Source organism: Dasypus novemcinctus, chromosome 28 (assembly GCF_030445035.2).
Source record: "Dasypus novemcinctus isolate mDasNov1 chromosome 28, mDasNov1.1.hap2, whole genome shotgun sequence".
Lineage (NCBI taxonomy): Eukaryota > Metazoa > Chordata > Mammalia > Cingulata > Dasypodidae > Dasypus > Dasypus novemcinctus.
The window spans coordinates 23,753,706-23,780,414 of NC_080700.1; the positions used below are offsets into that span (position 1 = coordinate 23,753,706).

Consider the following 26,709-nt stretch of genomic DNA (forward strand, 5'->3'; position numbering starts at 1 on the left):
ACTGTAGAAACAACATTTTGAAATACAAATTTTAGTTCCAAAGGTGTTTCAGTTCTAGTTATAAATTGAAAATGACATTGCCATAATTTACTCAACAATCTTTGGGATTTCCTTATGTCATACAGTTATTGCAGAAGCATTTTTAAAATCAAATGAACTATATATTTATGCTATTGGATCCTAGCCTGAAAGAAGTCAAGTGTCTAGGAAATAGGAGTAGTCAAGATGATAGAGTTGAGAAAAATAAGTCATGAATTGTAAGCTTGAATATCTATTTGACAGCACATTTGGATTTCAATTTATCAAGATTAAGACAAGGGGTGTCTGTGTTCTTTGAAGTTCCTCTTAGCACTAAAAGTGTGGATTCTGTGATAATAATGCATGTCTTCAAAACTTGTTGAATGAATAAATATACTTGTTAAGCTATAGAAATGTGGGAGAAATCTTAGAGGTCAACTAGTGTGATTTTTAAATCTGACACCCAAGGAAGCTGAGGCTGAGAGTTTCAATCATGTTGTCTTGGCTTATGAACAATAACGTGTTTTTCTCATTCTGCCTTATCAGTTATTTGATTTTTGATGATCATCATATCAGTATGCTAATTTATATATAATTTATTGCAGTATTCACAATACAATTTTAGTTTTTATGCTAATTATGCTTAAACTTGTCTCTTCAAGTACTTTTGACTAATTTTAATAGTTTCATTTGTGTCACACAAGCTTTAGGTTTTAAGCAAAATTTTCCCTTTTATACAAGTGAATTTTAAAATAGAAAATGTGGATTTTAATTGGAGAAATTTTATATAGAAAAGAAAAATGTCTTATCAGTCATGGATTGTTGGCTATAAACTTGTAATAAGAATGGATAACTATTTAAATCTAAGAGGCATATAGAAAATATAGGCAAATTAATTCTGACTTAGCCATTAATAGCTACAAAGGCTGGGAATAAAATTAAGGGAGCAGCAAACATAATTCTCTGATAATTATTTCTAATTAAAATTATACAGAATTCAGGTTTATAGGAAATGACAATATGTTTCTGTCTGGATCCACTGAAAAGTAAAGCTACTTTGCAAAGTTTAAGTAACATTCCTTAATGACAAAAATCGATGCCTTCAAACCCAATGGTGTATCTTCTGAGTATGCAGAATTCTGTATACCTTTCTATGGTACTTATCTCTTTCTTACTATTCAGCTATTGCAGATTCTGGGGGATATTTTTATCTCCTCTTATCTCTTCTCCTATATTTTATGTGTCTTGAGGATAGATAATATATTTGATTTATCTTTTTGTCAAATACCAAGCCTAGTGATTTGCAATTATTAGGTCCTCAATAAATTTTGAATGAAAGATTGATGTTGGTAGAATCTATTTTAGACCCAATTTCTTATCTCTGTATTTAAGAAATATTTTAGTTTATGACACCATAGGTCCTTAATTTCAAATTTATGCATTTCTAACTCTGTAAAACCTATACCATACTTCACAAGTTTCTCTGACTACGTCACATAAATATATTAGTTATTCATGGTAACTTCTATTCAAAAGTCCACTCCAGCTCCACACATTGGATAAAGAATTTGTGAATTTCAGTTCATTGATAAAGTGTTCTCTTCTTTTTCCATTTCCAGTTATCTTTAACTTTGCTAGCAACTCAGGTTTTGGCATCTCATAGCTAGGATGGCTCTTATGAAGTAGACTTATTTCTTCTCTTATTCCCCATTCATTCCTCAAAGCAGTACAGTCTAACTTCCATCCCACCATCCCATTATAGCCTTTTTATTTACAGGTAGATACTTTTCTACTCTTCTTAATTGAATCATTGAGAAGACTTCATTCATTGATTTCTATGATATGATCCTTTACCCATTTCCTTGCTATCATTCTGACTATTCTTTCTGTTCTCCTTTGTAGAATATATTTACTATTAAATCTCCAAGTTCTGTCTGGGTTCTCAGCCTTTTTCTCACTACTCTGCTTTCACCAATGTTCACAGCTTTCACTATCACTTAATTACAGCCCAACATCATCAAGAGTCTAGAGCTCCCTAATATCTCCATACAGATTGCTCAGGCTATCTTCTTGCCAACTCTATTTGGTTGTCACATAGGCATTTCAAACCTAATGTGAAGAAGGCTCTAGTCCCCATCCAAGATAAAGATATGGATTGTTAGGAAAGTTTTCTTAAGAGATGAAATTTGCTCTGCATCTTGAAAGATGATTAGTAGTTATTCAGGAGATCAGAGAGGTAGAGGAAAAGGACTGGGAGGTAATGAGAGGGCGTTGCAGGCTGATGGAGCAGTGACATCATGAAGAGCATAAAGAGTGAGATGTATTTGAGAATTGCCAGCAGTTTGGTAGGACTAATGCTTTCGGGTATCTATGGAGAAAGCACTAGAGCAATAAAAAGTTTGCACATGTCTCTCTAGCAGGTCAATGGGAAATCTTATTTTTTTTTTAATTTATGGATTTTAGGCAGGTGAAAGATATGACTTAGTCTATTAGAATAGTCATTTTGCAACAAACAGGAATGATGTAGAGCAGGCAAAGCTGGCGACAAAAGAGCAAGTAAAGACAGACTTCCACAAAAAATATTTAAAACCTTTAAATGTTAAATAATAAATGCGAAAAACAAGAGATTGTGAAGAACTATTTCCAGTAATTTTAAGTCAATGGTTAAAACATTTCTATAAAAACTCATACCAGCTGATATTAATGTAGAAAAGACATGAATCTTACATTTGCAAAATAGGCATATAACTTTAGTATTAAAATGTAAAAATATTCATCTTCATTCATCAATCAAAGTAATCCAAATTGAACAATAAAGAAGTCCAGATTTTATTAAGAATCATAAAATAGAAATAAGTGTACAATATGGAAAACATGATGTGTCTGAAATTTTCATAGCAATGTAATCAAATAGGAAAAACATGGAAATCATATGCATTCCAAATATGATTGCAGAATACTGCTGGAATATTGCTTGGTCACAAAAAATACTATTTTGATGACACTAGCAACATCAAAATATACTAGACTAATACAAAGCACACTGGACAGAAGACATAAAACTTTAAAAATACTGTATTTGCCATACATTTGATATTGAAAAACCCAGAAAAACAAGCACAAAATTATTGACAGGTGAGAGAATTATATATGGTTTAGTAATATTTCCCTCCAAAATTCTGCCCTTTGTTATTATTTACTTGATTTAAACATGCTTTGGGGATAAATAGTGTATTTGCAACTTTGTAGTCTGGACACCTACGACTTATGTCTGCATTCTTTTTTTCTCATTAAATCAGTGCTGTGCCCTGTGTAATTTCCTTTTAGATTCTTGCCCAAATCCAGTCATCTAGAACAGTGCCTGAGGACATGTCCTACCAAGAGAAGGGATCCCGGTTCAAATCCCTTTTCTGCTACTTACTAGTTCTGTGATTTGGGGCAAGCAATTTAACTCCTTTAAGATTCAATTTCCTTGTCTATAAAATGAATTCGTGTGGTTTTGTTGAAAATCAAAACTAATATTGTTGATAAAATAATGAACATCATATTCAGGGATTTTATTATATTCTGAGGCCATCCTAATTTAAGGCCTTTGTCATCTCATGTATGAATCACTGCAATAAAGTCTATGTTGATTGTCTTGACTCCATATTCTGCTGACTCCCAGTTATTCTATTAGATCTCAGAAGAACAACCTTCCCCTTCCTAAAATAGTTTACTCACATCACTTGTAAGTTTTCCTTGTCACCACTCTATCTATAGGGCTTGACTTTGAAGGACTCTACAATATGGTATCTGTGTGTATTGCTGTGTATATAACCATATAGGGCTCATGTTACCTTTCTGGGATTACTATCATAAAACATTAACCTAAGAATATTTTGTTAATAAGCATAACTTAAATCTTCTTGTAATAACTTTACCTGGTAATATGAGCCCAAATTTGTTCATGTTAAGATGTTCTGTTACCAATTAGTTTTACTTATAGTAATAATTTTGCAAGCATTTTCCCAACTATTGGGTGACTTCAGGTATTGCAAATTTTCTAATCCAATAAAATGATTACAATTGGCAAATGAGGCAAGAAAGGTAGTTGCAAATCTTCTTACTCAGAAGTCTAGACCAATGCCAACAAGTCTGCCAGTCCTGGGACTAAAATCTCAAACACAACACAACTCTTACTAACGAGTTGCTGAATGACAGTCCTTTCATGAATTGAAAAGGAAGCTGCTGAAAATAGGAAATTAATGTCTTTGTATTTTATTGTTTCAATGTTGGTGAGTTGGCTGAATAATTTGATTAGATTAACACAGTGTAAGTTTATCACTTGAAGCAAAAGCCTTATATATCAGTTTCAGTTTATTTTTAAATATTTTTAAAAATTGAAAAGGAAAACTTTCAAATTATATTATGATGAATTTTAAATCCCTTCCTACTAATTATTATTTGCTTTTTGACCACATGACAAGCAGTGCAATCTAAGTTCAAATTCATTATGGCACATTCAATAACTGTAGGCATATAAAGTACACTGTCATCTGCAGTCATTTCAAACTCCATTCAATATCTTGGTTCCCAAGTGTGCATTCGATTTTATTAAAAGCATTCTGCTGCAACATCCATTCTTCCTAATTGGTTTACAGATTGCCCCTACTATTCAGGCAAATCTTAATTGCATTTTTCCACATATCTAGTTTGATTTATGGTTCCTCATCGGTTTTACATTATTTACAATATATTGGGATAAAATTCATAAAACATGAAATAAAATATGCAGCAGTTTCTATTCCACAAATATGGAATTTACCTAAGAATTTTTAACAGTCTTTTTGCTTGTTTTTAAATTTTAACCAAGCTACAACCATCTGTGTGATTCTCAATGCTAATAAATTTATTATTTTTCCAGAGTTAATTGTATTTCACTTGATATTTTAGATCAGTTTTATTGATACATATTAATAAAGCATACAATATATCCAAAGTGTACAATCAATGGTATTTGGCATAATCACATAGTTGTGCATTCATCATTTCAGTCATTATTAGAGTACTTTCATTATTCCAATATTAATAGTAATAATAAACAAACACACAAAAAAACTCAGACAAACAAACTGTATGCCTTAATATTCACCTCTCATTCTCTCTAAGCTCTACCTGCCATACATAACTGCTATTTCATTTCCATCTCTCTAATTTATTTTGTACATTCACAGTTTTTCTTTTCTTTTTTTTAATTTTTTTTAATTAAAATTATTTATTTTTACGAATTACATTAAAAAAATACGAGGTCCCAATCAACCCCACCGCCCCCACCCCCCACTCCCCCCACAGCAACACTCTCTCCCATCATCGTGAGACATCTATTGCACCCAGTAAGTACATCTCTGAACATCACTGCACCCCGTAGTCAATGGTCCACATCATAGCCCACACTCACCCCTGTTCCATCCAGTGGGCCCTGGGGGGGTCTACAATGTCCTGTAATTGTCCGTGAAGCACCACCCAGGACAACTCCACGTCCCGAAAACGCCTCCACATCTCATCTCTTCCTCCCATTCCCCAAACCCAGCAGCCACCATGGCTACCCTTCCCACACCCATTCCACATTTTCTCTGTGGACTTTGGATTGGTTGTGTCCATTGCACATCTATGTCAAGTGGGGGCTTAGATTCCACATGGATACTGGATGCACTCCTGCTTTCAGTTGTAGACACTCTAGGCTCCATGGTGTGGTGGTTGACCTTCTTCAACTCCATCTTAACTGAGTGGGGTCAGTCCAATAAATCAAAGTGTAGGAGCTAAAGTCTGTTGAGGCTCTGGTCCTGGGTGTCTTATTATCAGTCCAGAGAGTTTTTCTTTTCTTAAGCAGTTTTTTAAACAATTTTAATGGTACATATTAGTAAAGCATAAATCCATCCAAAGAGTATAATTAGTGGTATTTGGTATAATCACGTTTGTGCATTCATCACGCCAGTCATTCCCAAAGCACTTTCATTATTCCAATAATAATAATAGATGAAAAACAAACAAAACTCATCACTGCTCAGTCTCTCTATCCTCGCCTGCCATACATAGTTGCTATTCTATTTCCTTCTCTGTAGTATGTTTGTATTTATATTTTGTAAAAAAATCTTACATATGCAATATCACCCATATTCATGTTTTACATGAGGTTTTACTCTCTTATATAGTCCTATATTGCAGTTTTTAGCTTTCCTTCTAGTAATATACATGACCTTGGACTTTCCTTTCCAATCACTGTCATGCCCATACAATAGCCCTGCTAGTTACAAACACCATCATATGCTTTAACTATTTCTATTCATTTCCAAAGATTTATAAACAACCTTTTAACTATTCTAATTATTAACTCCGTGGATTTACACAGTATATTTTGTTCATAACTGTGCAGTCATACAGTATTTGGCCTTTTGTGTCTGGCTTGCTTCAGGCAACATAATGTCCTCCAGGTACATCCATGTCGTCATATGCTTCCCTTCATTTCTTCTGGCCATGGCATTAATATTCTATCGTGTGTATACACCACAATTTGTTTATCCATTCATCACTTGATGGACACCTGGGGTGTTTCCACCTTTTGGCATTTGTGAATAATGCTGCTATGAACATCAGTGGCAGATGTCTGTTTGTGTCACTGCTCTCAGTTCTTCTGGGTATATACCTAGTAATAGTATTACCGGGTCATGTGTCAGATCTGTATTCAGCTTCCGTAGGAACTGCCAAACAGTCCTCCACAGTGGTTGTACCATTCTACATTCCCACCAGCAGTGAATAAGCATTCTTCTCTTTCCACGTCTTCTCCAACCTTTAGTTTTCCAACTTTTTAATAGCAGCCAATCTAATAGGCGTGAAATGATATCTCATTGTAGTTTTGATTTGCATTCCCTAATTGCTAGTGACGTTTAAGATTTTTTCATGTGTTTCTTCGCCATTTGTATTTCTTCTTTGAACAATTGTCTATTCAAATTTTTGGCCCATTTTTTAATTGGGTAGTTTGTCTTTTTATTGTTGAGTTGTATGATCTCTTTGTATATCATAGATTTTAAACCCTTATCAGATATATGATTGCTGAATATTTTCTCCCATCAAGTTGGCTACCTTTTCACCCTTCTGACAAAGTCGTTTGAGGTGCAAAAGTGTTTAATTTTGAGGAGGTTCCATTTATCTATTTTTTCTTTTGTTGCTCAGGCTTTGGGTATAAGGTTTAAGAAACTACCGCTTACCATAAGATCTTGAAGATGTTTTCCTACATTTTCTTCTAGGAGTTTTTATGGTAGTCACTTTTAATATAAGCTCTCTGATCTATTTTGAGTTAATTTTTGTACAAGGTGTAAGAGAGGTGTCTTCTTTCTTTTGAATATGGATATCCAGTTCTCACATCACCATTTGCTAAATAGACTGTTCTGGTCCAGCTGAGAGGACTTAACAGCCTTATCAAAAATCACTTGACTGTAGGTAAGAGGGTCTATTTCTGAGTTCTAGATTTGGTTCCATTGGTCAATGTGTCTGTCTTTATGCCATTACTGTGCTGTTTTTAGCACTGTAGCTAGGTGATATGTTTTAAAGTCTGGAAGTGAGAGGTCTCCAACTTGGTTCTTCTTTTTTGTAGCTATTTGGGGACACTTACCCTTCAAAATAAATTTCATGATTGGTTTTCCCACTTCTGCAAAAATGACAGTTGAGATTTTATTGGGATTGTGTTGAATCTGTAAATCAGTTTGGGTAGAAATGACATCTTAAGAATATTTAGTCTTCCAATCCATGAATACAGAATGCCCTTCCATTTATTTAAGTCTTCTTCAGTTTCTTTCGGCAATATTTTGTTGTTTTTTGTATACAGGTCCTTTACATCCTTGGTTAAGTTTATTCCTAAATATTTGGTTGTTTAAGTTGCTATTGCAAATGGAATTTTTTAACCTGAATTCCTCCTTAGATTACACATCAGTGGAGTATAGAAACACTATTGATTTTTGGATAGTAATCTTGTATCCTGCCACTTTGTTGAACTTGTCTATTCTAGTGGTTTTGTTGTGGATTTTCCAGGAGATTCTATTTATAGAATAATATCATCACCAGATAATGAAAGTTTTAATTCTTCCTCTTTCCTGTTTGGGCGCCTTCTATTTCTTTATCTAGCCTACTTGTTCTAGCTAGAACTTCTAGCACAATATTGAATAATCATGGTGACAGTGGGCATCCTTGTCTTGTTCCTGAATTCAGCGGGAAAGCTTTCAGTCTTTCACCATTAAGTACAATGCTAGTTGTAGGTTTTTCACATATGTACTTTACCATATTGAGAAAGCTTCCTCCTATTCCTGTCTTTTGGAGTGCTTTTATCAAAAAGTGTGCTGTATTTTGTCAAATAGCTTTTCTGCATCAATTGAGAGGATCATGTGATTTTTCTTCTTCAATTTATTAATGAATTGATTAATACTAATTGATTTTCTTACACTAATTGATTACACTAATTGATTTTCTTATGTTGAACCACCCTTGCATACTTGGGATAAAACCCACTTGATTGTGGTGTATAATTCTTTTAATGTCCTTTTGGATTCTGTTTGCAAGTTTTGTTGAGGATTTTGGCATCTATATTCATTAGAGATATCGGTCCGTAATTTTCTTTTTTTGTAGTATCTTTATATGGTTTTGGTATTATGGTGATGTTGGTTTTATAGAATGAGTTTGGTAGTGTTCCTTCTTGTTCAATTTCTTGGAGGAGTTTGAGCAACATTGGTATTAGATTGTATTTGAATGATTGGTAAAATTCACCTCTGAAGTCATCTGGTCCTGTGCTTTTCATCTTTGGGAGGTTTTTGATGACTATTTCAATCTCTTCACTTGTGATTGGTTTATTGAGGTCGTCTATTTCTTCTAGGGTCAGTGTAGGTGGTTTGTGTGTTTCTAGGAATTTGTCCATCTCCTCTATATTGCCTAGTTTTTTGGCATACAGTAGTTCATAGTATCCTCTTATGAGCTTTCTAATTTCTGTGGGATCAGTGTAATGTCCCCCTCTCATTTCTGATTTTATTATTTGCATCTCCTCTCTTTATTTCTTTGACAGTCTAGCTATGGGTTTGTCGATTTTGTTGACCTTCTCAGAGAACCTACTTTTGGTTTTGTTGATTCTCTTGTTTATTTTTTGTTCTTGATTTCATTTTTTTTCTGTTCTGATATTTACTATTTCTTTCCTTCAGCTTGGTTTGTGATTAGTTTGCTGTTCTTTTTCTAGTTCCTCCAGGTGTGGTGTGTAGTTAGATCTTCAATTTTAGCTCAATGTAAGCATTGAGGGCATTAAATTCCCTCTCAGCACTGCCTTTGCAGTGTCTCATAGATTTTGGTATATTGTGTTCTCATTTTCATTCATCTCAAGATATTTCCTGAATTCCCTTGCAGTTCTTCTTGACTCTCTGGTTATATGAGTATGTTGTTTAATCTCCATGTATTTATGTATTTTCCCTTTTTCTGTCCATTATTGATTTCCAGTTTCATTTCATTATGATCAGAGAAAGTGTTTTGTGCAATTTCAATCTTTTTATATTTATTGAGACTTGTCTTGTGACACAACATGTGGTCTATCTTGGAGAAGGATCAAAGAGCACTCAAAAAGAGACTATATCCTGCTGTTTTGGGTGCAGAGCTCTATAGATGTCTGTTAGGTCTAGTTCATTTATTATACTCTTCAAGTACTCTATTTCTTTATTTATCCTCTGTCCAGATGTTCTATGCAATACTTAGAGTGGTGTATTGAAGTCTCCAACTCCTAGTGTACAGACATCTATTTCTCCCTTCAGTTTTGCCAGTATGTGCCTCATGTATCTTGAAGTATTCAGGTTAGGTGCATAAATATTTAGTACAGTCATTTCTTCTTGGTGAATTTCCCCAGTTAATATATAATGACCTTCTTCATCCTTATAACAATTTTGCATTTAAAATCTATTCTGTCTGGTATTAGTATCATTACTCCAGCTCTTTTTTTGGTTGCTATTTGCATGGAATACCTTTTTCCAACCTTTCACTTTTAACCTGATTGTGTCCTTGCATCTTCCCTGAGTCTCTTGTAGACAACATGTAGATGGCTCATGTTTTTTTCCCATTCTATCAGTCTATGTCTTTCAATTGTGAAGTTTTATCCATTAGCATTCAATGATATTACTGTAAAGGCATTACTTCATCCATTTTGTTCTTTGACTGTCTATTGTGATACTGTTCTATTATCTGTCTTCTTATCCTTTAGTTTACCCTTCCTAATAATCTTCATTTCTAAACTCTTCTCCAAATCTGTCACCCTTGTTCCTTGTTTTTTTTTCTTTCAGGCTGCAGCACCCCCTTTAGTATCTCTGGCAAATCTGGTCTTTTGGTAATATACTCTATCAGTTTTTGTTTGTCTGTGAAGACTTTGAACTCACCTTCATTTTTGAAGGGGAGCTTTGCCAGATACCAAATTCTTTGCTGGCAGTTTTTCTCTCTCAGTACTTTATTTTTTTTTTTTTTTTTTTTTTTTTTAAATTTTTTTATTTTTTATTTTTTTATTTTTTATTGACCTTGTAATAATATTACATTAAAAATATATATGTGAGGTCCCATTCAACCCCACCCCCCCACCCCCCCCTCTCCCCCCCCCCCCCCAACAACACTCGTTCCCATCATCATGACACATCCATTGGATTTGGTAAGTACATCTTTGGGCACCTCTGCACCTCATATACATTGGTTCACATCATGGCCCATACTCTCCTCTATTCCATCATGTAGGCCCTGTGAGGATTTACAATGTCCGGTGATTACCTCTGAAGCACCATCCAGGGCAGCTCCATGTCCCGAAGACGCCTCCACCTCTCATCTCTTCCTGCCTTTCCCCATACCCTTTGTCCATTATGTCCACTTTTCCCAATCCAATGCCACCTCTTCTATGTGGACACTGGATTGGTTGTGTCCATTGCACCTTTATGTCAAGAGGAGGCTCAGATTCCACCTGGATGCTGGATGCAATCCTCCCATTTTCAGTTGTAATCACTCTAGGCTCCATGGTGTGGTGGTTGTCCTTCACCTCCATCTTAGCTGAGTGTGGTAAGTCCAATAAATCAGATTGTAGGTGCTGGAGTCTGTTGAGGCTCAGGATCTGGCTATCACATTGTCAGTCCAGAGATTCAAATCCCCTAAATATATCTTAAACCCCAACATTAACTGCACCTCCAGCACATTAGCATGAAAGTCTTATGAAGGGATCTCTCAGTACTTTAAATACAGCATACCATTTTCTCCTTGCCCCCATGGTTTGTGATGAGAGGTTGGTACTTAATCTTATCAAGTTTCCCTTTTATGTGATGCTTTGTTTTTTTCTTGCTTGTTTCAGAATCCTCTCTTTATCATTCTGAAGAGTAGATGTCTCAGGGTAGGTCTATTTGAATTTATTCTGTTTGGGGTACATTGTCCTTCTTGGATATTTATATTTATGTCCTTTATAAACATTAGGAAGTTTTTGGTCATTATTTCCTCAAATATTCTTTCTGCCCCCTTTCCATTCTCTTCTCCTTCTGGGACACCAATAACACAAATGTTTGTGCATTTCATGTTGTCATTCGATTCCTGAGACTGTTCCATTTTTTCCATTCTCTTCTATCTCTGTTTTATTCTCTTTTCCAATTCAGATGTTCTGGCTTCAAAATCACTAATTCTGTCTTCAAGCAATTCAAATCTGCTATTATGTGTCTCTAATGTATTTTTAATCACAACCATTGTGTCTTTCATTCCCATAAGTCTGTTACTTTTCTTTCGTAGGCTTTCAAATTGTTCTTTATGCTCTCCCAGGATTTTATTAATATCCTTTATTTATTTAGTCATATTTTCTTTAAATTCTTTGAAGTGATTTAGGAGAGTTGTGTGATTATTGCTGATTAATTTTCTTAAATTCTGTATCTCTTCAGGATATTTGGTTTGTTCTTTTGGCTGGGCCATCTCTTCTTGTTTCCTATTATGGCTTGTAATTTTTTTTTGCTGATGTCTAGGCATCTGAATATGTTGCTGAATTTACTCTGATGGCCAACTTCTCTTTCTTGACTATTGTTCAGTTTTTCTTTTTCACAGCTCTTTGATATTTGGCTCAACTTATTCTAAGTTGTTCAAATTGCTCCATGTAAGTTTTCAAATTCAGACTGGGGACTCACTAATGGGTTACATATTTTCTCCCAGGTGTTGAACACAGAGAGTGGAAAGAAAAATTTTTGTTCATGCAATTTCCAGAACAGCCAGCAGATGGCCCTCATCAGTGCCCTTTTCCATGGAGGTGTTTCAGTCTTGGCCTTCCTTTGTTCCTGTTTTGAATCTCCAGATTAGATATTTAAGAGGACTCTGCTGGCTGAATTCACTGAATAAAAGCACCCAACCTCCCCTCTCTTTTCCCTTGAAACAGGGAGGAAGATGTCTATTCCTCTCTGAATGGGCTGTAGTGAGCCAGGTGTTTAACCCCAGCTTAATATCTTGGGGGTGGGGAAGGGGAGCCCTTCCTGGCCACTTTGTGGGCTTGTTAAGTCATTTTTTCAGCTTCTTCATCTTTCTGTCCCTTACCCTCCTGGGAGCTGTGTAGTATTTTCCTGGTCTGTTGAACCCTAAAGCAAGTTCCTGTGGCATTTTTTGGCTCTTCTCTGTTGTTACTGAAAGGGCCTTAATCTCTGCCTGTTAGTCTGTTGCCATCTTCCCACAATCCTCTTGATTTTTAATTTACAGAGTTTTAGAATTATTTGGAATGGATTATGCATGGAATATAAAAATATTTTGTCATCTTATAATGGTTAGGTGGGTGAATAGGTATATGGAACAGAAAAATATTATCTAAAAAATTAGCAATAAAGCATCTGGTAAATTAGGTAATGCTACTGCCATACAAACAAATCTTATTGAAGATGTTCTATTTAGTTCTGCAAAAAAACAAAACAAAACAACAAAACAGCATTTCAGATGTCTAGAGTTTAATTTAGTAAGTATCAATAGCAGAATCCAAAAGATATATAAAATTTTTACAAATAAATAGAAGGCACGAATATAAAGACAGAAAATAACAGACACACAAGAAGAATTTCCTCACTGTTGGGGTATTATATAGCAGCATGGATAATTTTGTAAAATTCCCTTCTAAAGAATGTCTTCCCATGGAACTGCAGACATAAAACCATTTCTGTATGGACTCCATGAAAATTTAGGGGAATAATGGTAGTATATAAGTTATCTATAGAAATTTATAAAACCACCTCTTTGTCTTTCTGAGATAGTAGAGAAATTAGCTAATGTCTTGAAAGGTTAGGGTCAGTAAGAATTTTGAGATCAGAATCAGGAAAGTATATTAACTATGAAAAAAATGGAAAAGAGAAATTAATTTTAAGAGAATTACAAGAAAAAGAGAAGGATTGATAATACCAAGCAAATTTTAGGTCAATTAACAAGTGTAAAGATTTCAGTCAACAGTATAAATCACAATATAGCATCTAGAAAAACTGAAAAGGATGGTTAGCAGATAATCAACAAACACAAGATCTTAATAATGACTGTAGTTGAACTTTAAAAATGAGGCATCAACAGGGTGGTAAAAGGGCCCCATTCCCCAGGGTGTCAGAGAGACCACATGGGGAACCTGGACTTCCATCCCCACCCCAAAATAATGAGACACCCCTCCCCATTCCTGCTGCAGTAATGGTAGAAGATGTCTCTTGGAGAGTCACGAATTTTACCCAACAATTATATGGCCATCCCATGTCTGCTGTTAGTGGAAGCCTTATGGGAAGAAGTCATCAGGCAGTCCTATCCCTCCTAACCAGGTTGATGTCAGTGGATGCCTAAAGGGAAGCCAGAATCCTCACCCTCATCCAGGAGCAAGTAGAAGCTCATCCTTTAGTGTCAGCAAATGCCAGTTTGTGTACGAGGACTTCTGCCCCAACCTGATAATAATGAGGTGGTACACCCCAACCCTGCCAAAAAGTTATGAGAAATCAGTTAAAACAAAAGGTTTAAAATCTAGAGTCTCATTGTACACCCAAATGCCCAGGTTTCAATGGAAAAGTACTCATCATACCAAGAACCAGGAAGATCTTAAACTGAATGAAAAAAATCAATTGATGGATGTCAACACCAAGATAATAAAATATTAGAATTATCTAAGATTTTAAAATGGCCGTCATCAAAAATGCTTCAATGAGCAATTATGAACCCATTTGAAACAATGAAATAATAGAAAGTCTCAGCAAAGAAATAGAAAATATAAAGAAAGAGTCAATTGAAATTTTGAACTGAAACTTATAATAATGGAAACAAAAAATTGAATTGTTGGACTCAATAGCAGAATGGAGGAGGACAAAAAAAGAATCAGGTAACCTGAAGATAAAGCAATAGAAATGACCCAATCAGAATAGAGAGAAAATAGACTGGTAAAGAAATGAACAGATCTCCAGGGACCTGTGGGACTATAACAAAAGATCTAATATTCATGTAATTGAATCCTAGAAGGAGAGGAAAAAGAGGGCAGGGCTGAAAAAGAGCTCAAAGATATAATGGACTAGACCCTCCCAAATTTGGCAAGAGACACAGATCTATAGATTCAAGAAATTGAACTAACACCAAACAGGATACATCAAAATAAATCCATACCAGCACACATCATAATTAAAATTTTGAAAATTAGGACAGAAAAAAATTTTGAAGCAGTGTTTTGTCCAAGGGAAAAACAATTCGAATGGCAACAGAGTTCTCATTAGAATCCATGGAGGCACAATAGTTTTCAAGTGCTAAGAGAGAACTGTCACCCTAGAACACTATAGTCAGCTAAAACATCCTTTAGGAATGAACCAAGGCATTCGCAGATGAAAGAGAACTAAGAGAGTTTGTCACCAGCAGATCCTACCCTACAAAAAATGGTTAAAGGAAATTAGCAAACACTAAACAAAAGCAAGCAGAAGTGTCTATAATGCTATCAGATAAGGTAGACGTCACAGAAAAGAAAATTACCAGAGACAGAGGAAGGGCTTACGTAACAACAAAAAAAGATTCGCTCCATCAAGAAGGCAAATCAAATATCTACATACCCAACAAAAGAGCTACCAAATGTGAAACAAAAACTAATAAAATCAAAAGGAGATATAGACACATCCAAAATTATTGTTGAAGATTTCGACATTCTTATCTCAATACTTGAAGGAACTACTAGACAGAAAATTGGCAAATATATAGAACTGAACATCATCATCCAATCAGCATTTTATAGAACAGTCTACCCAAAAGCAGAATACACATTTGTTGCAAATGCTTAATGAACTCATAGCAAGATAGATGTTATTTAGGACCATAAAAAAAACTCAACAAATTTAAAACATTAAAAATCTTACAGAGTAAGTTATCTGACTACAGTGGAATCAAACTAGAAATCCATAACAAGATAGCTGAAAAATCTCCATACACTTGGATACTAAACATATTACTAAATAATGTATCTTTTTAATTTCCCTTGAAGCTTCCTCTTTGACCCATGGATTATTTAGTAATATGTTGCTGATGGGTATGGGGAAAGGCAGGAAGAGATGAGAGGTGGAGGCGTCTTTGGGACATGGAGCTGCCCTGGATGGTGCTTCAGAGGCAATCACTGGACATTGTAAATCCTCACAGGGCCCACTGGATGGAATGGAGGAGAGTATGGGCCATGATGTGGACCATTGACTATGAGGTGCAGAGGTGCCCAAAGATGTACTTACCAAATCCAATGGATGTGTCATGATGATGGGAACGAGTGTTGCTGGGGGGGGGGGGGGGGGAGAGGTGGGGTGGGGGGGGTGGGGTTGAATGGGACCTCACATATATATTTTTAATGTAATATTATCACAAAATCAATAAAAAAAAAAGATATTCTGAGTGAAAATAGAAAAAAAAAAAGATACATTGGACTGAAAGAAAATGAAACTACATATGAAAATTTGTAGCAATGCTGAGGAAGATGTTTAGAGCACTTAAGTCATAATTAGAAAAGAGGAAACATCTGAACTCAATAATCTAAGCTTCTACTACAAGATACTAAAAAAAGAAGAGGAAAATAAATGCAAGTCAAAATAGAGATCAGAAATCAATGAAATTGAAAATAGAAAACAACAGAGAAACTCAAGGAAACAAAGCTGGTTCTCTGAAGATAAATATAAAATTAACTGGCCTCTAGCAAGATTGACAAAGTGCAAAAGAGCCAAGATACAAAATAGCAGGCATGAATAGGGAATATTATTACAGAATATCCAGACATTAAAAGGATAATAACGGAATACTACAAACAACTCTCCATCCATAAATTTGATAACTTTTGAAATGGCTAATTCCTAAAAAACAAACAAACAAAAAATCCTACAAACTACCATCAATCACCAATATGAAATTGATACTTGAGTAAGTCTATAACTACTCAGGGAATTGAATTTGTAATTGCAAAACTCACACTCAAAAAAAGAAATCTCCAGGCCTAGAGGGTTTCATTGGACAATTCTATCAAATGTTTAAAGAAGAATTACCACCACTCTTGTACAACCTCTCCCAGAAAATGAAATAAGAGGGAAAACAACTCATTCATTTTTTGAAGAACAAATTATTAGTACATAGAATACTGCAAAATATAAAGGAATTAGGCACCTTGACCAAGTGGGATTTATTCCAGGGATGCAAAACTGGTCCAATATTTGAAAAATAAATAGATGTAATCCACTAAATCAGCAGGCTAAAGAAGTATTATTACGTGAGCAAATCAACTGGTGCAGAAAAAGCATTTAACAAAATTGAATACCCATTCATGATAAAATCATTGAAAAAAATAACAATAGAGGGCAACTACCTCAAATTGGTAAAGAATATTACAAAAATCTACAGCTTTGGGAAGCAGACTTGGTTTAACTGTTAGAGCGTCCACCTACCACACAGGAAGTCCATGGTTCAAACCCAGGGCCTCCTTGACCCATGTGGAGCTGGCCCTCACCCAGTGCTGATGTGCACAAGGAGTGCTCTGCCTCGTGTAGGGGAGACCCGCGCACAAGGAGTGCACCCCGTAAGGAGAGCTGCCCCACGCGAAAAAAAGTTCAGCCTGCCCAGGAATGGCGCTGCACACATGGAGAGCCGATGCAGCAAGATGATGCAACAAGAAGAGACACAGATTCCCAGTGCTGCTGACAAGAATAGAAGCAGACACAGAAGAACACACAGCGAATGGACACAGAGAGAAAACAACTGGTGGGGGCAGGTGGCGGGAAGAGAAATAAATTTAAAAAAATAAAAATAAATCTTAAAAAAAAAAACCAAAAAAACAAAACAAAAAAACCCCTACAGCTTTATTCCTAATAGCTGAATACAGGAAACAAACAAGATGACCTTCAGAGGGTTAAACAATTGTGATACATCCATGCAGTGGAAATAGTATTCAGCAATAAAAAGAGTGAAGTCTATGAAATCCAGAGATTTATGTTGAGTGAACAAAATCCCAAACAGTTACAAGCTGTATGATTCTTGGTATAACAAAATTATAGAAATGGAGATTAGATTCGTGGTTTGGGGTGGTGGGTTGGTGGTAGAGTGGGTGGGGAACAGAAGGAAGTGGGTGTGATTATAAAAGGGCAAACTGAGATACTGAGGCATCTTTGTGGTGATGGCAATGCTCTAAAACTTGACTATATTCAATGCCAATATCCTGATTATAATATTGTACTATTGTTTTACAAGATATTCAATTGGGAGAAACTGGGAAAAGGATGCATGAGAAGTCTCTGTGTTATTTCTTAAAACAGCAAGTGGCTCTACAATGATCTCATACTAAATATCTAATTTAATTAAAAACACATGCAAAAAATGAGGCATTTGCCAACCAGAACCTGAATTCTACAAGAAACACACACACACATGTACACTTGTAGAATAACTTTCTTTTAATATATATACATGTTGGTTTAACTTGGCTGAGGTTTCTTTCTGTAGATTATGTTCTTATCACTTTATTGAGGTGATAGGATTATGCCATAGTAGATGGTAATTTTTAAATTTAACTTCTTGACAAAATAAAAATTTGTCAATCCAACCTCAGAAATGTGATTCACATTTACTCCTCTATGAATTTCAAAAGTCCAAGAAAAATCACAGCTCTAATATATGAAAAATTATATCTTTCTGCACAACTTCTTTAGATTTTGTACTGATCTTTCTTTATAGTAAATTAGTTGAAAATCATCTCCTTTGTACACCAAACAAAGTTTGTGACTGTGTTTAGCAAAGGTATTTATTTAAAAATTGAATGAGTTTGGCTGACAGAAGTAACTAAGTAATTATAATACTAGAACAAATTTTAAATCTTTAATAAAAGGAAATTTTGCTTACATGCTGCCCAGTAAGATCTCAATTACTTATGTAATTGTATACTAGGAATAATATGCTATGTAGTGAAGTAAATCTAAATTCTATTAAATGCCTTTTATATTCTCACTCAACTCTACTTCAGCATTTTAGTCATCTTAATATGATATTTCTTAATATCCTACTCAATATCAAATAGTAGCCTTTGTATGTGTATTATATGTAATTTGTCATTAATATATTTATTGTTCTATTAGATATGTATTTTGCATATTTCATTTTAAAATTAATATTTTTCACAAAAATATTTAAATTGATTATATCAAATAATTTAAAGTATTTAGAATTAGATACATTATTTGCTATCTTGTCCATTTCAATAATCAAAATAATTAAATTAATGAGAAGTCTTTACTATTTTTTTATAAATGAGGAAAGGTAACCCTGTTAAACAGTATGTAGGAAACATCACAGTATATTATAATGTTCTAAATATTTCACTAATCATCTTGAATTTTGTAACCTAATGAATTAGTTACAAATAACACACATTTAAAAGATGTACCAATACGACTAATTCACTATGAAATATTTTTTCTTTAATGAAAATTTACTATGGGATGAAAGATTCTCATGTAATCTATTCTAATATTATTTTCTCATAAATTGATATTGCTAAATGTATGTTGCACTTATCGCAGACCACAGTTTTCTTTTTATGCTATCCCATGTATCACTATTTAATTTCATATGACATTTTTATATTTTGTTGTTAATATTCATAACATGAGAAAATAGCCCCCATTTTGTATATGGAATGATTGAAATGAAATATTTTACATATATTACTCTGTGTTAAAGTATGTCACACTTGAGATTAGAATTTCCAATTATTAGTAATCTTAGAAATTTTAACACTCTGACCCTAATACCTCTATTAAAATGTTTTTCTTGAATAAAAGCTTAGGCTTCTCATTATAGTGTTATTTTAAAAGCAACATTTTGTAGAATGCTTTCTAAAGTAGCCTGAAATAAAGCAACCCCATAATAGCAATGATATTTACTATCATTACTATTTTGAGGCATTTGCCAACCAGAACCTGAATTCTACAAGAATTCCCAAATTTTTGAATTAGTGAGATTTCTTTCGTCCATTAATACATACTCTGAGCTTCATCTGCCAGCATATTCATACAAACTAAAATACTTTTAAAACCAAAAAGTCTTTTCTTTGGGGATTCTTTGTGTGTTTTAAGGCCTGACCATTGTTTCTGTGTTCTGCTTGTTTGTTTGCTTCTCAGGTGAGAGGCCCTCCAGCTGCAGGGGCATTTAAAGAACGACCCACAAAGCCCACAGCGTTTCGAAAATTTTATGAGCGAGGAGACTTTCCCATCGCCCTCGAGCATGATTCGAAAGGAAACAAAATAGCCTGGAAGGTAAGTCAGGGCACAGCCAGTGACAGCTAGCCGTGCTTATTAAAACTGCATCTCCCAATGCCAAACAAACTTGGCTGGTAAGTACATAAACCAGAGTCATTTCTCGGCAAATGGAAGACGGTGGGCGAGCTCTTAGAAAAAGGCCCCCCGTGTCAGCCATCCACCTTGACTAACAATTAAATTACAGCCTGCAGAAAAGAAAATGACAGCATTGCTTTGCCTTGGAGAATCGTCTGCTGCCCAGTGCATCTCTATTTTTATGAGAAACTGGCAGCCCAGCCTGTTTCAGGCAGTCCATCAAACGATGGGACTGGTGGCTGGATAGGCTGAGCGACAGCCATTTATCTCCCCCAAATTTCACCTTCCTGCAGGACACTTCCAAATGGAAGCTTTAATTACCTAAATGGATAGGTCAAGAATTGTCTGTCCCCTGGAAATGCAGAGTGGAATACAAAAGAAAACCGATTCTCATTCCCCTACTGTCCTCCCCCGTCTGCAGCATATGTCAGCCAGCGCAGTTGCTGTCACACGTGCCCCTGTTAGAGACTGACCTCCACTGCTGAAACCATTACCACACCGACGTTTTTCTGACAAAAGGTTAATTGGCTTCAAAATAAATGTATTGCCTAATGGCTCCGTTCTAATGTGGCTGTGTTGCTTTCTAAAAGGCTCGCTGATGTTATTTGCAAAAACTTGCCAATCTCTTAACCAGAGAAGGCTTTTACATTTAATTTGAAAAATGAATGCTGATCTCTAACCTGCTTCAGCTATTTAATTGTTTTTGCTATCAAAGACTAGGCTTTGGGTGATGTTTATCAGCTAAAAAGGCTTCTCTGCCCAGAGACAGCAAAGCATTTGCCCACATGTGAGTATCACATCAGGTTAATGAATATGAAAGATTTTTTTTTGTCAAATAGCATCTAAGTTAAACGGTTGACTCATTTTGCTAGAAAGTCCAGCAGGAATGTGTGAAGGTGAACCTAGGAATTGCTTTTATTTAATAACAGACAAGTTTATGTTAAAAAAAGAAAATTAGCAAATGCAAGGATTCATCGAAGTAAACAGCTTAGAAAGATTCATTAAAATTAACACACCCCTGGGAGAGACTGAAAAAAATCATTACATTATTTCTGTTGTGTCTTTAAAAAGTGTTTTCATATTATTATCAAGTATTTCTAAATCTTGAGCAGTTATCTGATACTCAGTTATTGAACCTAGAATTATTCCAAATAACTTCGTAAGAAAAACCTGATGGCATCGTTGTTATTAAATCTTGCAATATATTTATTTTGTGGGATGAGGTGGATGAGGGACATTACCATCTTGCTTTTAATATTCTCTATTAAAATGTTAATTTGTTATGTGAAAATGTGCATGTGATACGAAAAAATTTATAACAATTCTAACTACTTAGGTACTTTCAGTCTTAACATAAGTATATATTCCCAAAGCTTTATTGTGAGTTTTGGGTCCATTTATATTTAATTAATTGCATGGATTTCATGTTTGTTTGTCTATGTACTGTTTTGTCCAAGATAAGATAGTGGCGGTTCTCACAAACCTGGTTTCTGTTAATTAAAAGAAAATGTTAATTTCTTCGTATAAAGTGACTGGCTTTTGATGCTTTAAGTAATTATAACCAAATATAAATTATACTAATAAAATGCTCATTTAGATTGATTTTGACCTGTTCAAATAATTTATGAGTAACTTTCAGAATTGTCAAGAGTCTAGAAAAATGTATCTTTGAAATAAATTATTAAGAAAAATATGGGATGAAACAAGTTGCTTTATCTTTGATAATCCAACAGTCCATAGAGAAATAAACTGCTTTTCATTTTTATAGCTATATTAATTCTTTTAAGCTACTGTTGACTGTAGTACTGATTCAGCAAGCTAAAAAGTAATAATGAAGAGGAAGCAATTTATTTGCTGTCACTGGTAGGATAATAGCATAAATTTAAAGAAACATCTTATTCCATAGCCTGTAGATTTCTATCTTTTTAAAGATTTTTTTTTTTAGCTCTGCTAACCACATTTCAGTGATATTTCTGTAACAATGAAAATAAGACCTTAACGTTATTAAGCATAGACTTGTGAACAATCTCTATATTCATATTTATTCCTTGGCTCATTTACTGTGGGGAAACGTGATACCAGGTAGGGACTTTGTTAGGGTGCTTTTTTCACAAGGAAGAGGACTTAAGTGTGGAGAGAAGCAGCCATACCTGCTTCTTCTCCCAAAGTCCCCCCTGCAGGAGTCCTCTGTGTGTGGACAGACCACAGGAGACCCCTGACCAAGCAATAGTTTTCCTCTCCTGAAGGCCTGCGGGTAGCGTTGCTTCTCTAGGCAAACTCTTGTCCTCTCCCAACACTTCTTGCAACATCCTAGGGATTCCAAGGTGGGTTGTGTGAATGCTTGAAATAATTACATGGTAAGAAGATAAATTTCTTTAGCAGAATCTCAGAGACTTGTGACTTGAACCAACTCAGGAGTCACTGCTCTAAACCATGATGGAGCCTGTCCCTGCACCCCAGGCCTCATGCCAGTGTGTAAAGTCACCAAGCACCCCTTCTGCCTTTTCCCAATTTGCTGACCCAATCATTGCCATATTAGACACTCCCAAATACTCCTGCAATAGCTAAGGCACTGCATGGTGATATCTTATAAAGGACCTAATTAAATGAAAAAAAATAGAAGTAAAAGACAAAGGGTAGGCCAATGCCTGCATTTTAAGACTTCCTAGCCCACACCCTAAACTAATTAGGTTGTTTAGGGCACATGCAAGTGGTCCATTGTTCCATATGCCAAAACAGTGTTGGCAGGCTCAACGTCGTAACCAATCCAGTCCAGTCTACTCCTTACGGAAGCCCTAAAGATCAGCTCTGTTTGATATGTGCTCATGGTGAATGTTCTATATCTGCACAGTCTAATACAAATCAACTACCCATATGTGACCTTTAAACATTTGAAATGTGCCTACTGCAATGGAGGAACTGGATTTTAAATTTTATTTCATTTTAATTAATTTAAATTTAAATTTAAATAGCTCTATGGTTGCTGTATCGGATGGCCATTAAGCTCTAGATGGAGATTAATGGTGGTCAAAAATAAATGTGCGAACCTGCTAGCCAGATAGAAGTCTATATCTTATAATCTAAGAATTATTATTATTATTGGGATTTACATAGACAATTTTGTCATGCCTACCTATGCTTATTACACATTTCTTGGGAAATCTGAAAGAGATTTTGCAAAATACTTGTAGTGGAAAGGCTGTACATTTATTGGTTGCAAGTTGATTACCTATGAAAGATGAATAGCTCTTACCAAGAATATGAAATTTATCAGACAAGTCCTGGAATACTTTATTACCTTTAAATATGCGTTTAAAAAAATATATGGCCTATGAATTCTTGATTATAAATGGTTGAAACCACAATAAACACAAAAATTTTAATCTGCTTCTTTTCTACATTTTTCTTGAGCTCAACTAACTAACATTCAGGAAACATGACTGTCTATTCTGTTGCAGAACAAGCAATAGAGGTGAAAAAGAGAGCTAAGCAATCTGGATAAATCACAGAGCACATAATCAGCATTAAAAATGAACATTTGAAAAATGTAGTTGAGTTTCTGCATTGTAAATTTCCACTCTTCTATTTCCTGTACTTTTGCAAGATGAACTACACACCTTACCAGACAGTGATGGGGGGTGGGGGTGGGGGTCTACCTAAAGGTCTGCCATGTACACATGCTGGAAAGAGAAGAAATATTATATAAACTTGCAAAATATTCAGCCCAATCGTTCTACCTCTGCTACTTAACTAAGGAGGAAAAGAGATATAAATGTAGAAGGTGGTCTTTTGGTGGAGATGAGTTTTAAAGTAAAGTAAGGTCATTAAAGCATGAGTTATAGGAGAAGATAAAGTTGTGTGAACATTTACCCAGCTTTTCTGTAAATTAGCCTCTCACTTTTCCCTCCAGGCATCTAAGACAAATTTCAGGTCTCCTCAAGAATTGAATTACTTCTTCCTCCTCCTCCTCCTCTTCCATTTCTTGTTGCTCTGCGGCCCCCTCCCCATGTCCATCTCCTCCTTAATCTCTTCCTCTTTCTCTTTCTACCTTTTTGTTGTTGTTGTTGTTGCTTACTGGAATCCATACAAGCTCTCTATTTGGGCAGGAATCTGAAGTCATTTTAAGTATTCACCTGGATGAACTTGAAATAACAGTTATTACTTACACACTTAATGAGGACCACAAACATGAATCATAGGTAGCATATGAAATTCATCATTTTATTATAAACTCTAACTGATTCCAAGCCCCTGTTTTCTATAATTTGCAAATACAGAGTATATTAGAATGATCATGTTCATAGAGACCTTGTGAGAAAGAGCTGGAAAAAATATCATAAGCACATTGGGTTTCTAAACATAACTACATGATATTGCTAACCATTAACTTATTTGGGAGATGAAAAAAGCTACAGCTACATTGAGGTGTCTCTAATTCTTTCACTTTATAATAAATTTGATGTATTGATACAAGTCACCTTTCCCCATCTGGCCATGGTACTGTGTACATGGAAGAATGTCACAGGTGCAAGAAGGTCTTGTTTTATCCACTAGATTTCAAATAAACATGCATAAGAATTGTGATGATTTGATGCTGGATGGATCCCAGAAAATCAGGTCCTGAAAGCTAATCCATTCCTGTGGTTCTGAACCCATTGTAAGTGGGGCCTTTTGATTAGATCACTTCAGTAGGGAATGGCCCAGGGTGAGTCTTAATCCTCTTATCAGAGTCCTTTATAAACTGGTTAAGTACAGAGAGAGACACAAACAGAAAACCCCAGAAGCTGAGAGAAAGTCCCAGAAGACAGGAGGTGAAGTCAATTAAACACAGAAGCACAGAGAGAAACCCACAGAAGCTGAGAGAGGAAGCCACGGAAACCAGGAAGCAGAAAGTGGTGAGACCCAGAGAAGGGAGATGCCTCCATGTGCCTTCCCATTTGACAGAGGACTCCAGGATCACCAGCAGCTGGTCTTTGGAATAGGGAATGTTGCCTGATGCCTTGATTTGGACATTTTTCTCAACCTTGGAACTGTAAGCTAATAAATTAGTAAATCCCCATTGTTAAAGTCGACCCATTTCTGGTATATTGCTTTCATCAGATTGCAAAACTAATAAAAGAATGTTCCAGATATTAGAAATATTTGATAAGAAACATATAGATACTCTACAATTCTCTAGCCAAATCAGGATATAATACAAATCCTGTTACAAATGCAATTAAAATAGAAAACCTTCAAATTATCCCAAAGAGGGAGAATCTTAAAATGGATTTCTACTTTGCTTCAGATTCCCCTCTGTCATGGCCCTGCCCTCCTCAAGATGATGGAATGAAACCCTTCAGGACCCCAGTCGCCCACAGAAGTTTCAAACAACCAGCAAGAACTGGCAGCAACATGTTTTTTAAAATCTCAAGCCAACAGTTAAAGGATTGTACTAACAGGGTGAGCACCAAATCAAGAAAAAGGCCACTTCAAAGTGGTTGGATCTCCTGGCACCTTTGCTGTCTGCACCCCCAGTGCCTTACCAGCTTGGTGTGGAGCTGTCCTCTGTTCCCCATGTGGCCCCTCATCTCAGTCACAAAGGGAGCAGAGTAAGCATCATGTGTACTCTGGAAGCATTTATGTCTGACTCAATCCATGTCTGGTGGTGGCCTGAGGAACTGACTACCCAGGACTGTCCCTGTATGTAGAAGGCAGCTCACTGAGCTCTCTTAAAGAACACCATGAGAGCAGTTAAAATGTTCCAAAATGTTCTCAAAGAGCTAAAGGAAATCGTGAACAAAAAACTAAGCGAAATCAGGAGCATGATAGTCAAACCAAAGAGAATATCAATAGAGAGATGGAAATTATGAAAAGAAAACAAACAGAGATGAAGACCACATCTTTTAGTCAGCCAAAAGAAGTGCTGATGCAAAGTACCAGAAATCTGTTGGCTTTTATAAAGGTATTTATTTGGGGTAGAAGCTTAGAGTTACAAGGCCCTAAAGATTCTAAAATAAAAAGTTAAAAATAAATTCCCCTCTCTCAAGACTCTGTAACCCCTTATCTTATATTATCGGGGCCCTTGTCCAAAATAACATACTTGCTAGTGGTATTTCTCCATTTTTGTTTTTCAACCTTTATTTGATGTGTGAATTATTGTCAGCAGCCAGTTGTATTGAAATAAAGTTGGAAGAATGTAAAGCATATTAGAGCTGATTATTTTAAGTTTTATTTCTTGAGAAATTGTTTTAAGTCTCGGCTCTATCTTCTTTATCTGTGACTATAATAGACCAGATGATTCCTATAGCACTTTTAAATTGTAGGACTCCTAAGAATTTTTGATTCATAATTATTGAAATAGCTATATTTTGAGATGTTCGTGAGATACTTCAGAGAACAGATATTGATGAGAAATTATCCAAAGAGACAAATCTTCTGGTAGCAAGATGTAAGGAAGGGCATCAGCAAGTTTAATGCACAGTTCTTTGGTGTCCAGACTTAAATGTCATAGATTCAGTGAATTGAACTTTCTATAACTTTTTAAAATTCAAGTGTATCACTTATCCATGAATATACATAAACAATAAATGTAAAATGAAAGTTGTGAATTTACAAAATAAACATGCATAGCATTATACAAGGCTCCCATATACCACCCCACCACCAACACCTTGCATTGTTGTGAAACCTTTGTTGCAAACTGTGAAAGAGCATCTTCAAAATATTACTACTAACTGTAGCCCATCTTACATTTGATGTACTTTCCCTCAGCCCACCTAGGTATTAACACTCGGTATTAGTGTTATATATATTTGTTATC

General features: G+C 35.3%; 1 protein-coding gene across 1 annotated transcript in view; it reads left to right on the forward strand.

Moving 5' to 3' along the window:
- PACRG (parkin coregulated) overlaps nucleotides 1-26,709 on the forward strand; it is a 593,567-nt gene that overhangs the window by 88,646 nt on the left and 478,212 nt on the right. Inside the window, exon 2 of the mRNA XM_004466005.2 lies at nucleotides 19,695-19,829. Within this exon, the coding sequence (XP_004466062.1) occupies nucleotides 19,695-19,829 (135 nt within the window). The remainder of the gene's footprint in view (nucleotides 1-19,694; nucleotides 19,830-26,709) is intronic.